Here is a 17,293-nt window from a genome sequence, read left to right on the forward strand (position 1 = left end):
AATTTTTGCATTTCTTCCAGATTGCCCATTTTATTGGTGTATAATTGCTCATAATATTCTCTTATTAGTGTTTTTATTTCTGCTGTGTTCGTTGTGTTCTCTTTCATTCTTGATTTTATTTGGGTCCTTTCCTTTCTCTTTTTTTTTTTTTTAATTAAAAAAATTTTTTTTAACGTTTTACTTATTTTTGAGACAGGGAGAGACAGAGCATGAACAGGGGAGGGTCAGAGAGAGGGCGACACAGAATCTGGAACAGGCTCCGGGCTCTGAGCTGTCAGCACAGAGCCCGAGGCGGGGCTCGAACTCACGGACCTGACCCTGAGATCATGAACTGAGTCAAAGTCAGTCGCTTAACCGACTGAGCCACCCAGGCGCCCCTCCTTTTTCTCTTTGATCAACTTGGCTAGTGGTTTATCAGTTTTGTTTTTTTGGTTTCAGTAGCATTAATTTCTGCTCTAATATTATTTACTGTCTTCTGCTGGTTTTGGCTTTTATTTGCTGTTCTTTTTCCAGCTCTTTAAGGTGTAAGGTTAGGTTGTGTATCTGAGCTCTTTCTTCCTACTTTAGGAAGGCCTGGATTGCTATATACTTTGCTCTTATGACTGCCTTTCTTGTGTCCCAGAGGTTTTGGATTGTGGTGTTATCATTTTCATTGGCTTCCATATACTTACTATTTTATTTATTTATTTTTTTAATCTTTATTTTTATTTATTATTTTTAGATTTTTTAAAATTTACATTGAAATTAGGTAGCATATAGTGCAGCAATGATTTCAGGAGTAGATACCTTAGTGCCCCTTACCCATTTAGCCCATAACCCCTCCAGTAACCCTTAGTTTGTTCTCCATATTTAAGAGTCTCTTTTGTTTTGTCCCCTTCCCTGCTTTTACCATATACTTCTTAATTTCTTCTTTAACTTCTTGGTTAGCCCATTCATTCTTTAGTAGGATGTTCTTCAGTATCCAAGTATTTGTTACCTTTCCAAATTTTTTTCTTGTAGTTGATTTCGAGTTTCATAGCATTGTGGTCTGAAAATATGCACGGTATGATCTTGATCTTTTCTACTTGCTGAGGGCTGGTGTGTCGCAGTATGTGGTCTATTCTGGAGAACATTCCATGTGCACTGGAGAAGAATGTATATTCTGCTGCTTTAGGATGAAATGCTCTGAATATGTCTGTTAAGTCCATCTGGTCCAGTGTGTCATTCAAAACCATTGTTTTCTTGTTGATTTTTTGATTAGATAATCTGTCTATTGCTGTGGGTGGGGTGTTGAAGTCTACCATAATGGTATTAGTATCAATGAGTTTCTTTATGTTTGTGATTAATTGATTTATATTTGGGTGCTGCCACATTTGGTGCATAAATGTTTACAATTGTTAGGTCTTCTTGGTGGATAGACCCCTTGATTATGATATAATGCCCTTCTGCATATCTTGATACAGTCTTTATTTTAAAGTTTAGATTGTCTGATATAAGTGTGGCTACTCCGGCTTTCTTTTGTTGACCATTAGCATGGTAGATGGTTCTCCATCCCCTTACCTTCAACCTGAAGGTGTCTTTAGTTCTAAAATGGGTCTCTTGTAAACAGCATATAGATGGATCTTGTTTTCTTATCCATTCTGTTACCCTGTGTCTTTTGATTGGAACATTGAGTCCATTGACTTTAGAGTGAGTACTGAAAGATATGAGTTTATTGCTATTATGTTTCTCGTGGAGTTGGAGTTTCTGGTGGTGTTCTCTGGTCCTTTCTAATCTTTGTGGCTTTTGGTATTTATGTATGTATGTGTGTGTATATATGTGTTTCTGTGTGTGTATGTATGTATATGTGTGTGTGTGTATATATATTTGTATAAATCAGTAAATGATTTTTTTTTTTTTCATCTTTTCTCCTCTCAGAGAGTGCCCCTTAAAATTTCTTGCAGGGCTGGTTTCATGGTCACCAACTCCTTTAATTTTTGTTTATCTTGGAAACTTTTCATCTGTCCTTCTGTTTTGAATGACAGCCTTGTGGGATAAAGAATTCTTGGCTGCATATTTTTCTAATTCAGCACATTGAATATATCCTGCCACTCCTTTCTGGCCTTGCACGTTTCTGTGGCTAGGTCTGCTGCAAACCTGATCTGTCTTCCCTTGTAGGTTAAGAGAACTTAACTTTTTTTCTCTTGCTGCTTTCATGATTTTCTCCATGCCTGAGTATTTTGTGAATTTGACTGTGATGTGCCTTGTTGATGGCTGGTTTTTGTTGAATCTAATGGGGGTCCTCTGTGCTTCCTGGATTTTGATGTCTGTGTCTTTCCCCAGGTTGGAAAAGTTTTCTGCTATGATTTGCTCACATAACCCTTCTATCCCTATTTCTCTCTCTTCCTCTTCTGGGACTCCTATGATTCTGATGTTGTTCCTTTTTTAATGAGTCACTGATTTCTATAATTCTTAAATATGCTCTTTTGCCTTAATCTCCCTTTTTTTTTCTGCTTCATCATTCTCCATAAGTTTGTCCTCTGTATAGCTGATTCTCTGTTCTGCCTCATCCATCCTTGCCACCACAGCATCCATTCGTGATTGCAGCTCAGTTATAGCATTTTTTATTTCATCCTGACTAGTTTTTACTTCTTTTATCTCTGCAGAAAGGGATTCTAATCTATTTTTGACTCCAGCTAGTATTCTTATTATCGTGATTTTAAATTCTGGTTCAGACATCTTGCTTGTACATGTGTTGGTTAAGTCCCTAGCTGTCTTTTTTTCCTGCTCTTTTGTGGTGAATTCCTTTGTTTCGCCATTTTGAAGGGAGAAAAGGAATTAATGAGGTAGAAAAAACGAAAATTAAAAAAAAAACAAAAAAATAAAAAAATTAAACACATACACAAAATCGAATAAATGATGTCAGATCATAGGTGTGTTTTGGTCTGCGTGTTGAAAGTGGCTAGATAGATTAGAGAAACAAGGGGAAAAAAAGAAAAAAAAAAAGGAAATCGTTTGAAAATTTGAAAAAATGATTACACTGAAGTAGACTAAATTGAAATGATGGAAGTAAAATAGTATTTGAAAAAATTTACACAAAAGTAAAAAATATAGTAGAAAGAAAATTAAAAATATTTTTAATAAAAATGATTTTTTTCCTTTCTGTATTCAAGAAAAAGAATAGAAACAAAAAAGAAAAAACAGGAAAAGCATTTGAAAAAGTGAATACACTGTAGTAGACTAAAATAAAATGATGAATTAAAATCGAATTTGAAAAACTTTCACAAAAGTAAAAAATATAGTAAGAAAAATTAAAAATATTTTAAATAAAAATTGAAGATAAAAATGAATTTTTTCTCTTTCTGTATTGAAGAAAAAGAAAAGAAATGAAAAATTAAAAAAAGGAAATCCTTTGAAAATTTGAAAAAGTGAATACATTGAAGTAGACTAAAATAAAATGATGGAAGTAAAATTTAATTTGAAAAAATTTACATAAAGGTTAAAAATATAGTAAAAATTAAAAAAAATTTTTAATAAAAATTGAAAATTAAAATGAATTTTTTCTCTCTGCTGAATTCTGTGGTTTTGGTTGTGCAGATTGTTGTGTTAATTCTCAGATCAGTTTTCTAGGTGTGTAGGATTTTTTAGTGTTGGTCTGCTGTATTTCATGGACACGAGACACACAAAAACTTCCATGCTGTTCTGCCATCTTGGCTCCCTCCTCCACCTCAGTGAGTTTCTTTATGTCAGTATTTGATTTATATATTTGGGTGCTCCATGTTGTGACATAGATGTTTACAATTGTTAGATCTTGTTGATTGATAGACCCCTTAGTTGTGTTATAATGCCCTTCTTTATCTCTTGTTACAGTCTTTGTTTTAAAATCTAGTTTGTAGGGGGGCACCTTGGTGGCTCAGTTGGTTAAGCGTCAGACTTTGGCTCAGGTCATGATCTCATGATATGTGAGTTCTAGCCCTGCATCGGGTTCTCTGCTCTCAATGCAGAGACGCTTCAGAACCTCTGTCTGTCTCTTTCTCTCTGCTCTTCCCCAGCTCTCACATGTGCACTGTCTCAAAAATAAATAAAACATTAAGTAAACATTAAAAAAAATCTAGTTTGTCTTATATAAGTGTGGTTACTCCACATAAAAAAAATTTTTAAATGTATGGCTACTCCAACTTTCTTTTGACCTTCATTAGCATGACAGATGCTTCTCCATCCCCTTACTTTCAATCTGCAGGTGTCTTTAGGTCTAAAATGAGTCTTTCATAGGCAGCATACAGGGGCCTCTTGTTTTTTTAAATCCATTCTGATACCCTATGTTGTTTGATTGGAGCATTTAGTCCATTTATATTCAGAGTGATTAATGAAAAATATGAATTTAGTGCTCTTGTGTTACTGTAGAATTGGTGATTTTGGTCATGCTCTCTGGTCCTTTCTAGTTTTTGTTGCTTTGTCTTTTTTTTCCCCATTCAAAGAGTCTCCCTTAAAATTTCTTATAGGGTTGGTTTAATGGTCACAAACTTTTTTTGTTTTTGTTTGGGAAGCTCTTTATCTCTCCAATTGGAATGACAGTCTTGATCTATAGAGTATTCTTGGCTGCATATTTTTCCCCATTCAGCGCATTGAATATATCTTGCCACTCCTTTCTGGCCTGCTAAATTTCTGTGGACAGATGTGCTACAAACCTGATCTGTCTTCCATTGTAGATTAAAAAACTTTATTTCCCTTGCTGCTTTCAGGATTCTTTCCTTGTCTGTGTATTTTGTGAGTTTGACTATGATATGCCTTGGTGGTGGTTGACTTTTGTTGAATTAAACAGGAGATCTCTGTGCTTCTTGGATTTTGATGTTTGTGTCCTTCCTCAGATTAAGGAAGTTTCCAGTTCTAATTTGCTCACATAAGCCGCCTTCACCCTTTCTCTCTTTTTCTTCTGGGATTCCTATGTTATGAATATTATTATGTTTTATTAAATCAGTGAGTTCCCTAAGTCTGCCTTCATTATCCCCGACCTTTGTTTCCCTCTTCTTTTCAGGTTCATTATTTTTCATAATTTTATCTTCCATATCACTAATTTGCTCCTCTGCCTCATCTGTCCTTGTTTTTATGGCCTTCATTTGTGTTTGCATCTGGTTATAGCATTTTTAATTTTGGCCTGACTAGATACTAGTTCTTTTATCTCTGCAGAAAGGGATTATCTGGTGTCTTCTATGTTTTTTTCAAGCCCAACTAGTATCCTTATAATCGTTGTTTTAAATTCGAGTTCAGACATCTTACTTACCTCTACATTGATTAAATCCCTGGCCATCATTTCTCCTGTTCTTTCTTTTGAGGTGAATTCCTTTGTCTTATTATTTTGGAGGAAGAAAAAAACAATGATAATACAATGAGATAAAAATTTTTAAAAATGAAATAAAGAATGCTAGCACCTATGTGTGTGTTTATAAAAAAATATATATATAAAAAATAAATAAATTTTGGTCTTGAATCCAAGAAGTAAAAGAAGAGAAAAACAACAAAACAAATACAGAAACAACAACTGAAAAGTACAAACAAACAAAGAACCCAAATGAAGCTAGATCCAGTTTCCTGTAGAGCTGAAACTTTGCAGCACTCTATGGTCAGTAGACTAAACTTGTGGAAGGGATTGTGCTGGTGTTCTGAGGGAGGGGCCTGCTGCTCTGATTCTCAGGAGGACTTGCCTTAGTGGACATGTGCCTAGAGGGTGCAGGGGAGTGGAACTTGGTGTAACAGTTTTATTCTCCACTTGGTGGTGCTCTTTATCTTACTAGGGTCAGTCAGTGTTGGTGGGCTAATGGTGAAAATGGTTCATTCCCCCCGCCCCCAGTCTTCACAGTGGGAAGTTCACACCCTCACAGGTGTGTGATCAATCACCCCTCCTGTGTGCCCCGTGTGTCCTCTGCTCCCATCAGCTCCCTGCATTTTCCCTGTGTCCCAGCTGTCCACCTACCAGCTTTTCCAGAGCTTTATCTTAGGCGCTGCTGTGTTTCAAAACCCTGCACTTCCAAGACCCCTGCGGTTTGGATCCACAGTGATCTGGGGGTGGGTCTCACTGTGCTGTGGCCAGGGCCGGCTTATCCCAGAAAATGATCATGTCACTGCACAGCAGCTTCTCCCCCTTTCCCTCTCTGTTGTCCACGAAGATGGCTTTCTCACCTCTGCAGCACCTAAGCTCTTTTCTCCCCCAGTGTACCTCTCTGTACTATGTACCTGCCACATTCTTTCTTTCAAATGATGCAGATTGTTCTGTTAATCCTCAAATTGGTTTCCTAGGTGTTCAAAATGGTTTGATGTTGATCCATCTCTGTTCAAGGGAGGAGGCAAACCCAAGGTCCCCTTACTACTATGTCATCTTAACTCCTCCCTGCCCCATTTTATTTCTAAAGTACTCTCTACACCCAATGTGAGGTTTGAATTTATGACCCCAATATCAAGAGTTGCATGCAACACTGACTGAGCCAGCCAGGCACCCCCATGCCTTTTTAAATTATAAAGTAGATTTATCTCTAGCCTCCTTGAAATGTGAAGATCATTCCAGTAGTATCCCTGGAGTAAATTTGTCTCTTGGATTTGTAATCTATTCTATCTTATATGAATTATGAATTCAAGTAAACTCCCAATTAATTCGGTAAATATACTACCTAGTCAGATTTTCCCAGTGGTCAGAATTATGAAATAGTGTAATATACTTAACATGATGTTAGATATAATTTAAATCTTGCTCAATTCTCAGAAGGCTCCTTGAAGGTATGTGGTTATGCTTGTGTGTGTGTGTGAGAGAGAGAATATGGACAGAGAATGAGTGTATGTGTATACATCTGGATTGCCTGCTATAGAAGATGAGCATTTCTGTGCTTAAAATCCTTTTGCTTTATGGAGTGAAATGTCATACCTTCCTCTAATTAATAAAAATGAGTAACAATTAGTAGAATTTCTTGTATATGACACAAAAATTAATATATTACGATTGTAAGCTCTAGCTTTAAAAAACTTGGCACTTGGGTCGCTCAGTCAGTTAAGCATCCAGCTCTTGATTTCAGCTCAGGTCATGATCTCAGAGTTCATGGAATCGAGCCCTGCACTGGGATCTGTGCTGACAGCATGGAGCCTGCTTGGGATTCTCTCTCCCCTTCTCTCTACCTCTCCCTTACTCTTTCTCTCAAAATAAACACATGAACTTAAAAAAGAAAAAAAAGAATACTAAGGGGTGCCTGGGTGGCTCAGTTGGTTGCACGGCCAACTTTGGCTCAGGTCATGATCTCATGGTTCCTGGGTTTGAGCCCTGTTGCGGGCTCTGTGCTGACAGCTCAGAGCCTAGAGCCTGCTTTGGATTCTGTGTATCCTTCTCTCTCTGCCTCTCCCCTGTTTGGCTCTGTCTCTGCCTGTCTCTCAAAAATGAATAAATGTTTAAAAAAAAATTAAAAGGGGAGAAATTTATAGAATATCATTTTTTTTTGAGAGAGAGAGAAAGAGAATGTGTGCATGTGTGCATGCATCAGTGGGGGAGGGACAGAGTGGGGGGGCTAGAGAGAATCCCAAGCAGGCTCCCAAGCAGTGCACAACCTGATACGGGGCTCGAACCCACAAACGATCATGACTTGAGCCAAAATCAAGAGTTGGATGCCCAACCAACTGAACCACCCACGCACCCCTAGAATATCATTTTTTTTTGTTTATGTTGAGAGAGCAAGAGAGAAAACATGAGTGGGGGATGGGCAGAGAGAGAGAGGTAGTGCAGAGCCCAGTGCAGGTCTTGAACTCTTGAACCATGAGATCATGGCTGAGCCAAATCAGATGCATAACCAACTGAGCCACCCAGTTGGCCCTGGAATATAATTTTGAAGGACTAGGCAAATCATTGAGTTCTTTAAAGGTCTTTTTTTTCCCTTTCTTTCTCTCTCTCTCTCTCTCTCTCTCTCTTGAGAGAGACAGACAGATGGAGAGAGAGAATCTTAAGCAAGCTCCATGTCCAATTCAGGGTTTAGGGCTCCATCTCATGACCGTGAGATCATGACCTAACCAAAATCAAGAGTAGGTCAGTCAACCAACTAATCTACCTCGGGGTCCCACGTCTGTCTTTCTTACAAGATTATGCTTGTTTTCTGGGAAGTTAGGAATGAGGGTGTCAAACAAGAAAATGTATTAAAATTGCTGTGAGATTTGAAGTTGAAAATAAAATTGCTTTACAAGTATTATAGTGCATCTCAGAGGCACAAAGGGATGATTATTTTCTTGTAGATACATTCCAATCCTTTGGACTTTTAATAAATTGTTTCTTATAATACCATTTAGGAAACTTGTTTATAAAGAGTTAAAAGGTAAGATTATGAGGTGTTGGGCTAAGACAGTAGTGGAAGGGATAGTTAGGAGAAGAAGGAAAGAAGATGTTAAGGAGGTAGACTTTTCTTACATGATTGGAGAGGTGTTATGCTATTTACTAGGATACCGGACATAATAAGGTCAGTTGTAGACAAGCTTATATTTGGGGTTCTTACAGGACTAGTAGGAAGAGAGGTACAGAAGATGGTTAGGAACTTAAACGTGGCACTCAGGAAAGAAGTCTGGATTGGAGAAATATTTTGATCAGTTGGAGCTGTAGGTGTAGATGAGAAGGCTTAGGGAGAGAGTGAGTAAATTGGGGAAAGGGCCTGGGGTAAAGCCTGGAGAGCACCAGTATTTAAAGTGGGACAGAGGGAGTGAAAAAGAAATGAACACAGAGATAGAAAGAGAAATAGGACATAGTGGTGTCCTGGAAGCTGAGAGAGAACTGGGGCTTCAAGAATGAAAGAGGGCAAGTGATGTCACATTTCTCACTGGTTGCCTCTCTCTCAAGATTATAAACCATGTTCATTCCCTTTCTCAGTTGCAAAGTTGTGAAAATGAGACCATGCATTCCTTTCTTTATACATGTAGTGTGCAAAGTTAGCTATGAGTGGTTTATTCAAGTCTCTTCCTGTGGCTATGACATATAAACCTAGCAATCCTACTTTCTTCTGATCTCCAATTGCCAGTAATAATCACTTACTATTATAGCTCTTCACAGTATGTGAAACCTAGCCATCAGCAGCCTCTCATCAGCATAACTAGCTTTATTCTTATGTGTTTATTTTCAAATTTCCCCTGCACTTCCTCTTTCAACCTTTCTGTTATACGTGTGAATTTTTTTCATCTCCCATCTGGAGATGCTGTCAAGTTTGCTGTCTCCTCTGTTACCCATGGATTTTATTAGCTACGTTTTCCTCTTTTCTGCTCTTATTCCTTATTCATCCTACCCTGTTCTTTTGTCACTGGCGGCTCCATTGCTGGTCTCTTGTCTCTCTTTCTCCTTTTTCCTGATGTATTATGTGTCAGTATCTAATACTCGTTTTTGTATTTCTCATTATTTATCTTTAATATTTCTGTATCTTATTTCCAGGACTAGATTATTCATTAAAGGGAAATTAGGGAGGGCATCTTTACTTAGAATTTGTTTAGCCCAAAATCTTATATACAGGTATGCACATATACTGTTGATTAATTAATAGAGAAAAGAAGCTCCCCCAGAGCTCTGGGGACAAGGCATAAACAGAGCTCTCAGACTTCTTTTAGTTGGGTCTGCTGAACACACATAGGTGAGATAAGAAACTTATTGTAGAAGATATCCTCATTGTTTGAGTTTTCTTCCCCAGGTTTCCTTGCAGAAAAGATTTTTTTTCTTTATCCAAGTTAAGCTGTAAAAACCTCTATTTTTTTCATCAATTGGATTGAGATGTTGTTTAGGACTTGCATTAGGAACATTACGTATATATCCCCGTGCAGTTTTTCTTTTCCAGATTAAAGAGATGTGGGGTTGTCATGTTTCTTTTCTAAGGCTAATCGATTATTTAGGCTGAATGAAACTGTGTGACAGAAAGCTTAGTTTTGCCACACTGTGAACACCTTAACTGAGTGGGTGAGTTTAGTCACCTACTTTGTGACTTTGAATAGCTCTACAGTTAGCTTGGAAGGTTTTAGAGACAGGAATTGGGTCCTGTATTGTGTGTCTTGCCCATAGCACCAAACCATATGTATTCTATGTGCTCAGGAAGCATTAATTAAATAGACAAATGAACTCATTAGTACATTGTTCTATTGTATTTATGTAAAGGTAAATTTTCTTTGCTTCACTTGTTTTCAACACACTTGATGAGAATTCTGTGGTTGTAATACCACATCCTAGACATGTGAATCTGAGAACATGTATCTTTAGAACACAGAAACCAAGCTTCCTCTGAAGTGTGAACTTGAAACTTTAGGTGATGAATAGCTATTGTCTTCTTGAGAATACCTTTCTGCTTTTTCTTCTAGAATTGGCCTTTTCTCATCTTTCTTACATTTCCTTTCAAATAATCCTGTATTTCAATAAGCGCTTTTTGGAGAATGTTTTTAGCATTAATGTAAGTGGTTGTTCCACTTGAAGACTATAATTTGAGTTAGCCCTTCTAAGTTGATAATCTACCATGTATGATGCTGTTTTTGCTTACTGGTTATGTGGTTCTTTCTGGAATGATTTCTTTTCGAAAAAAAAATTTCCTAGTTATTATAGGAAAATCACTGTGTCAATCACTCTCCTGTGATAAACATTTTGTTTATATGGGATACTGTCTACTTTAACTGATAATGACCAGTGGGTTCTCCAGGGGCCGAGTGATGTGAACTGGCACACTCTAGTGTCCCTTACCTGCCTCTGACCACAAGGACCCATCACAATTAGATATTCTCAGGGGCCCTTTTGCTTCTGCTTAGAATCCCTTTTGTAAATTTTGTTAAGAAGCTTTGATTTTTCCTAAGTTTCCTGCATATAGTTTGTAAGTGTAAGTTGAGGGCAGTGTTACTATTCATAATAAAACTGTTTAGTATGTAGAGACTGTAAGCATGCAGACCTGGCATTAATGACCTCCTTACTTACCTTAATTTTTTTGTGTGTGAAAATGCATTAATCTAACCATGTTTGTAGCTCCAGAGGAGAGGGAACAGATGGACAAAGCTTTTTGTTATGGATACTTACATAGTTTTCTAGGAACCTAAAGAATGGTTGTAGTGTTCTGGGACATTTTGATTTTCCCTGATGATAGGATCCTGGTGAGAAAGTATTTAAGGTTTAGCAAAACCTTGAATATAGTAGATATATGATTCATATAATCTGGCTTTTTTTTTTTTTTTTTTTTTTTTTTTTAAGTAACCTCTACACCTAACACGGGGCTCAAACTCACAACCCCTATATCAGGAGTCACATGCTTTTCCTTAGCCAGCCAGGCACCGCTATCTGGCTTTCTTTAAAGGGATTTCTTCTTTCCTTTAGTGAGATTAGTCGCCTGGACCTGGGTCTGAGTGTGGAGGTATGGAACAAAGGACTGATCTGGGACACCATGGTGGGGACCGTGTGGATTGCACTGAAGACAGTTCGTCAGTCGGATGAGGTCAGTCAATGCGTTGCCCATTTGGAGGTACATTTCTAGCCCGTGCTTATCTCCATTCTACCTCCATTCAGCTAATACTCATCCATGTATCCATGCATCTCAGATTGCTCTGTCCTCCACCGCCCCCCCCCCCCTCCCCGCCACCTTCTAATTGGTGAGCACTGTCCTGGGATCAGTCTCATTAAACTTCCTGAGCCTGGGTCCTGAACTCTGCTTTAATTCTTCTTTTTTTTTTTTTTTTTTAATTTTTTTTTCAACGTTTATTTATTTTTGGGACAGAGAGAGACAGAGCATGAATGGGGGAGGGGCAGAGAGAGAGGGAGACACAGAATCGGAAACAGGCTCCAGGCCCTGAGCCATCAGCCCAGAGCCCGACGCGGGGCTCGAACTCACGGACCGCGAGATCGTGACCTGGCTGAAGTCGGACGCTTAACCGACTGCGCCACCCAGGCGCCCCTCTGCTTTAATTCTTTAAGTCACTGGTTCCCAGGGAACTGATTTCAGTTGTCCATCTTCCACATGTAAAAGAGTTTAAGGAATTACCATGCGTGGCAATTTTCATTCATACTGTCTCTATACATTATTTCCAAGACCAGTTTTCTACCTAATTTCTCCATAGACACACTCACTTTGAACCTAGGAGAATATGTATTGTATTCCTGTTTAGCTTTAACCTTGACAATGTTTTCTCTGGGAGTAGGGATAATACAGGTATGCCTCTCTTTCCTAAATTCTTTTAGTTCTGGCTAAGTCTCTACTTCCCCAGGCAGACTAGAAGTTATTTTTATTGTGGCCCGAGTTCAGGTCTACTTTAACTAGCAATGTGAGTAGCTCTCTACTGATTAGAAGTGGTAACACATTTTAAGTGATACACTCATTAAAAATTGTGCAGATTAAATAATGATCTATGGATATGTTTGGTTTTTGAGTGTGGTACTCTGGACTTCTATCTGCAGTGGGCTTGCAGAGAGCTGAGCACAGTGAAAGCTTCCACCAAAGAAGGAGAATGGCAGCCACATGCAGCAGAGGCAGGTTGTGACTGTGGTGTGTTTGCCTCATCAGGATGTGAGTGGTCCTCAGGAGCTCTCCAACAAGGAAATTTAGAGAAAACACCAGCTCTTAAACCAGGAGGAGGAGAGCCATGAAAGGAGTAAAGTTTAATCTCAGATCTCTGTTTTCTAGGAAGGGCCTGGAGAGTGGTCCACGTTGGAGGCAGAGACACTGATGAAAGATGATGAGATATGTGGAACTAAAAACCCAACTCCTCATAAGATTTTGCTTGATACAAGATTTGAGCTGCCTTTTGGTGAGTCTGTCAGATTAGACATTAAAAACCATTTAACACTTTTTAATGTATTATTAACCATTGTTTGCTTGTCTCATTACTGTGTTTTTTGCCTTGTCTGCTATCTCTTTTGAAGGCATTCTGTCTTCTACCTTATTCCCTATAACATCTAGTCTAGGAATGGTGCAGACTCTAGAATGGTGCTCATTAAAGAATCCACAGTAAATGCACTAAGTTTTCTGTGACTGTTCATTTTAATGACTTAGGAAATATTTGCTTGTTCGAGAACATCAATGACTTATTCTTTTGACAATTTAACATACATTATTTTGAAGTGAATATATGCTTTTTGATTTATCAATTTAAACATTGAAGTAGCATTGATAGAAAAGCTATTTAAAAATAAATTTTAGGAGTGCCTGGGTGACTCACTTGGGTGACTCACTGATTTCGGCACAGGTCATGATCTTGCATTTTATGGGTGTGAGCCCCATGTTGGGCTCTGTGCTTCCAGCTCAGAGCCTCGAGCCTGCTTCAGATTCTGTGTCTCCCTCTCTCTCTGCCCCTCCCCTGCTCGTGTTCTGTCTCTCTCCCTCAAAAATAAATGTTAAAAAAGATACAAATAATTTTTAAAATAGGAAAAATACATGTTAATAGCAAAAAATAAGTTTTTTATATATACAGTTTTGCTGGGGAGTGGATTTCTGGGCTCCTCACACTGTCAGTCCATCCCTCATTGCGTTTTATTTAATTTATTCATTTTTATTTTAAGTAGGCTCCCTGCCCAATGTGGGGCTTGAACTGAGAACCCTGAGATCAAGGGTTGTATGCTCTGCAGACTGAACCAGCCAGGTGCCCCTGACTCTTTGTATTTTAAAGAGACCTTTTTCTCTTTGTTTTTAAAAAAAAATTTTTTTTTCTACGTTTTTATTTATTTTTGGGACAGAGAGAGACAGAGCATGAACGGGGGAGGGGCAGAGAGAGAGGGAGACACAGAATCGGAAACAGGCTCCAGGCTCTGAGCCATCAGCCCAGAGCCCGACGCGGGGCTCGAACTCAGGGACCGCGAGATCGTGACCTGGCTGAAGTCGGACGCTCAACCGACTGCGCCACCCAGGCGCCCCTCCCTTCTTCTCTTTCAACACTGCATCACGTATGTTGTCATTGGTGGCGGTGTACATTTCTGCTAGATTTTGAGTTTGATTTTGAGGGGTCTTGTGTACTTTTTTTTGGTAACTGTAGAGTTTGCTTGGCACATGATAGGTGTCGATAAATGTTTTTTTGAATAAATGTGAAGGTAAAATCTCAGATAAGTCTGTCTTTGATGTGAGTTAACGTGAATATGCTAAGCTTGTGCCTCTGTAATAACCACATTTGGGATACAGTATTAAAAGCTTGATAAAGAGTCCTTTTTTTTTTTTTTTTAAAGATGTTTATTCATTTTGAGAGAGAGAGTGAAGAGAGAAGGGGAGGAAGAGAATGCGAAGTAGGCTTCACACTGTCAGTGCAGACTCCAACGTGGGGCTCAAACTCACAAAACTCTGAGATCATGACCTGAGCTGAAACTAAAGAGTCTGAAGCTTAACCAGCTGAGCCACCCAGGCGCCCCTGAAGGGTCCTTCTAAGGAAGAATTTTAGCTTACAGAATACCATATTGTGGCAAAGGAATTTTCTTTTGGGTATTCAGAAACCTGTGAAATATTCTGTTCAGTTATGTACTATTATCTTTTAAAACTAGTAATATGTGGGGTGCTTGGGTGGTTCAGTTGGTTAAATGTCTGACTGTTGATTTCAGCTCAGATCATGATCTCATGGTTCACGGGTTTAGGCCCCATTTTGGGCTATGTGCTGACAGAGTGGGATTCCCTCTCTCCCTCTCTCTCTCCCCCTCCCCTGTGTACTCTCTTTCTCTCTCTCTCTCTCTGAATAAATACAAAATACGAATGTGTTTTTTTATGATGTGGAAAGTTCAGAAAATACAGGTTTGCAAAAGGGACATTAAAATTTCTAATCTCTTTTTTACGTGTTGAGATGTTTTGTTTCTTTTATTTTTTTATGCACATAATATAGTTTTTCCTATAAAATAGCACTGTATATATTACATTCTGACCTGTTTCACTAATGGCATAAATAAATGCATATAAAATAAATGCTATTCCTTTATAATTTCCATGGTTGATTTTTTATTGTGTGAATACACAATGATAATAAAAGTAGCATTTGTTGACTAATTACTGTGTGTCAGTGGGTATATCACTAAGCATTTTTGCATATTTCCTCGTATAATATTCATTATTTAAATCCTTCGAGGTGGACCTAACTGTTGTCTCCTTTTTAGAGATAAGGAAGCTGAGGCAGAGAGTATTTAGGTCTTTTGCCCAAGGTCACATAGCTAGTAAGTAGTAAAGCCAGAATTTAAACTCCACTGATTTGGCTTTGGAACCTGGGCTTTTAATTTAAACTATAATACATTTAACCATTCCTCTTGGTGGGTATTTTGATTTTTCAAAGTTTGTGCTGTTATAAACAGTAGTGCAAGAAACATCCTTGTAGCTCTATGTTTTTTAAAAACTATCTTGTGGGTGAGGCAGTGCACAGTGGTTTAAAAGTTACCTGTTGAAAATTGAGTCTTTGTCACAAATATGTTCTTTTACTTACAGACTACCATGATTAGTACTTTCTTGTGTATCTTTCCAGAGCCAGTCTTTGAATATATAAGTGTATATATAAATGTCAACCTCTTTTAAAAATACAAATAGTAGGGGTCGCCTGGGTGGCTCAATTGGTTAAGTGTCCAACTTCGGCTCAGGTCATGATCTTGTGGTTCGTGAGTTCAAGCCCCGCATCAGGCTATCTGCTAACAGCTCAAAGCCTGGAGCCTGCTTCGCATTCTGTCTCCCTCTCTCTCTGCCCCTCCCCTGCTTGCACTCTGTCTGTCTCTCTCTCTCTTTCTCTCTCAAAAGTAAACAAATATTTTAAAAAATAGGATTTTCTAACACGTTTGCTACACCTTGCTGTTAGCCACTTAACAATGTACCTTGGTGAATCATTCTACATCAGAACATATAAACAGCTCTTCCTCCCCTCTCATTTCTTTTTAACAAGTGTGGAGTACACCATTTTATGGATGAGGAAGAACTATATAAATTAGGTTGTAGATTACTTGAAGATTTTATTATAAAACTTTAAAATGTTGCCACCAGTTGCTGAAGAGCTGTTTCAGGGGAAGGAGGTGAACGTTTGAACCAGAGAGACAAAGGAGAAAGGCCTGGATTTGATTTCTTCATGTGGACTACTGAAGAATATATCTATTTAAATGTCTCCAAAGTTGATCTGATCCATATATTGCCTACGTTTTCTCTTTTGTGTTAGGTATACAGATGTACTTGATGTTTTTATTTTATTTTTTTAATTTATTTTTTTGTTTTTAAGTTTATTTATTCTTGAGAGATAGAGACAGAGCATGAGCAGGGGAGGGGGAGAGGGGGGGAGACACAGAATTCGAAGCAGGCTCCAGGCTTTGAGCTGTCAGCACAGAGCCCAATGTGGGGCTCGAACCCACGAACTGCGAGATCATGACCTGAGCCGAAGCCAGACGCTTAATCGACTGAACCACCCAGGCGCCCCAATGTTTTTATTTTTATTATTATTTTTACTTAATGTTTTATTTTTTTAAAGTTTATTTACTTTTTGAGAGAGCGAGAGAGAGAGTATGTGCAAGTGGGGGAGAGGCAGAGAGAGAGGGAGACTGAGGATTGGAAGCATGCTGCCCACTGACAGCAGAGAGCGCAGTGCAGGGCTTGAACTCCTGAACCAGGAAATCATGACCTGAGCCGAAGTTGGTCGCTTAACCAACCGAGCCACCCAGATGCCCCTTACTGATGTTTTTAAGAGATTTTTTTTTTTTGGAAGTTTTCACAGTCTTAATTGATTGGTTAATTGGTCAGTTTTAAATATATAGAAATGAGGATATAACCTTATTTTTTCTTCTTTTTTAAAAAACTTTATTTTGAGAGACTGTGTGCACACACGGCAGGGGGGAGGGGCAGAGAGGGAAGGAGAGAATCTCAAGCATGCTCTGGGCTGTTAGCACACAGCCCAACTTGGAGCTTGATCCCACCAACCTCGAGATCATTACCTGAGCCAAAATCAAGAGTTGGTTGGCTGAGCCACCTAACCAACTAAGCCACCCAGGTGCCACTAGAGAGAGAATCTGAAGCAGCCTCCATGTACAGTGCAGAGCCTGAAGTGGAGCTTGATCCCTGACCCTGGGATCATGACCTAAGTAAAATCAAGAGTCAGATGCTCAACCAACTGAGCCACTTTGGCGCTCTTTCTCTTTTTTTGATAGTAGCCATCCTATTGGGTGTGAAGGGGGATCTTATTGTAGTCTTGATTTGTATTTTTCCTAATGATCAATAATGTTAAACATCTTTTCATGTGCTTATTGGTTATTTGTATATCATCTTTGGAGAAATGTCTATCAAGTCCTTTCTTGATTTTTGAATTGGGTTTTTGTTGTTCTTGAGTTTGAGTTCTCTATTCTGAGTGTTAATTCCTTATCAGATATATTTTGTAAATATTTTCTCTG

At 38.5% G+C, this 17,293-nt stretch overlaps 1 protein-coding gene and 1 non-coding gene across 8 annotated transcripts in view; one reads left to right on the top strand and one right to left on the bottom strand.

Annotated features, from left to right (window-relative positions):
- Window positions 1-283: 283 nt before the first annotated feature.
- Window positions 284-373, bottom strand: TRNAQ-UUG (transfer RNA glutamine (anticodon UUG)). The gene has a single exon. It is a non-coding gene; the product is annotated as a tRNA-Gln (tRNA).
- Window positions 374-11,299: 10,926 nt separating this feature from the next.
- UNC13B (unc-13 homolog B) overlaps window positions 11,300-17,293 on the top strand; it is a 158,237-nt gene continuing 152,243 nt past the window's right edge. For all 7 annotated transcript variants that reach the window (XR_005792535.1, XM_040481595.1, XM_040481594.1 and 4 more), the window contains exons 1-2: window positions 11,300-11,417; window positions 12,600-12,723. Coding sequence is in view for 6 of the 7 variants with exons in the window: in XM_040481595.1 (XP_040337529.1) it covers window positions 11,367-11,417; window positions 12,600-12,723 (175 nt within the window). In the remaining variant the exon portion in view is untranslated. The remainder of the gene's footprint in view (window positions 11,418-12,599; window positions 12,724-17,293) is intronic.

Source organism: Herpailurus yagouaroundi, unplaced genomic scaffold (assembly GCF_014898765.1).
Source record: "Herpailurus yagouaroundi ecotype Mexico unplaced genomic scaffold, PumYag 160, whole genome shotgun sequence".
NCBI classification, from domain to species: domain Eukaryota; kingdom Metazoa; phylum Chordata; class Mammalia; order Carnivora; family Felidae; genus Herpailurus; species Herpailurus yagouaroundi.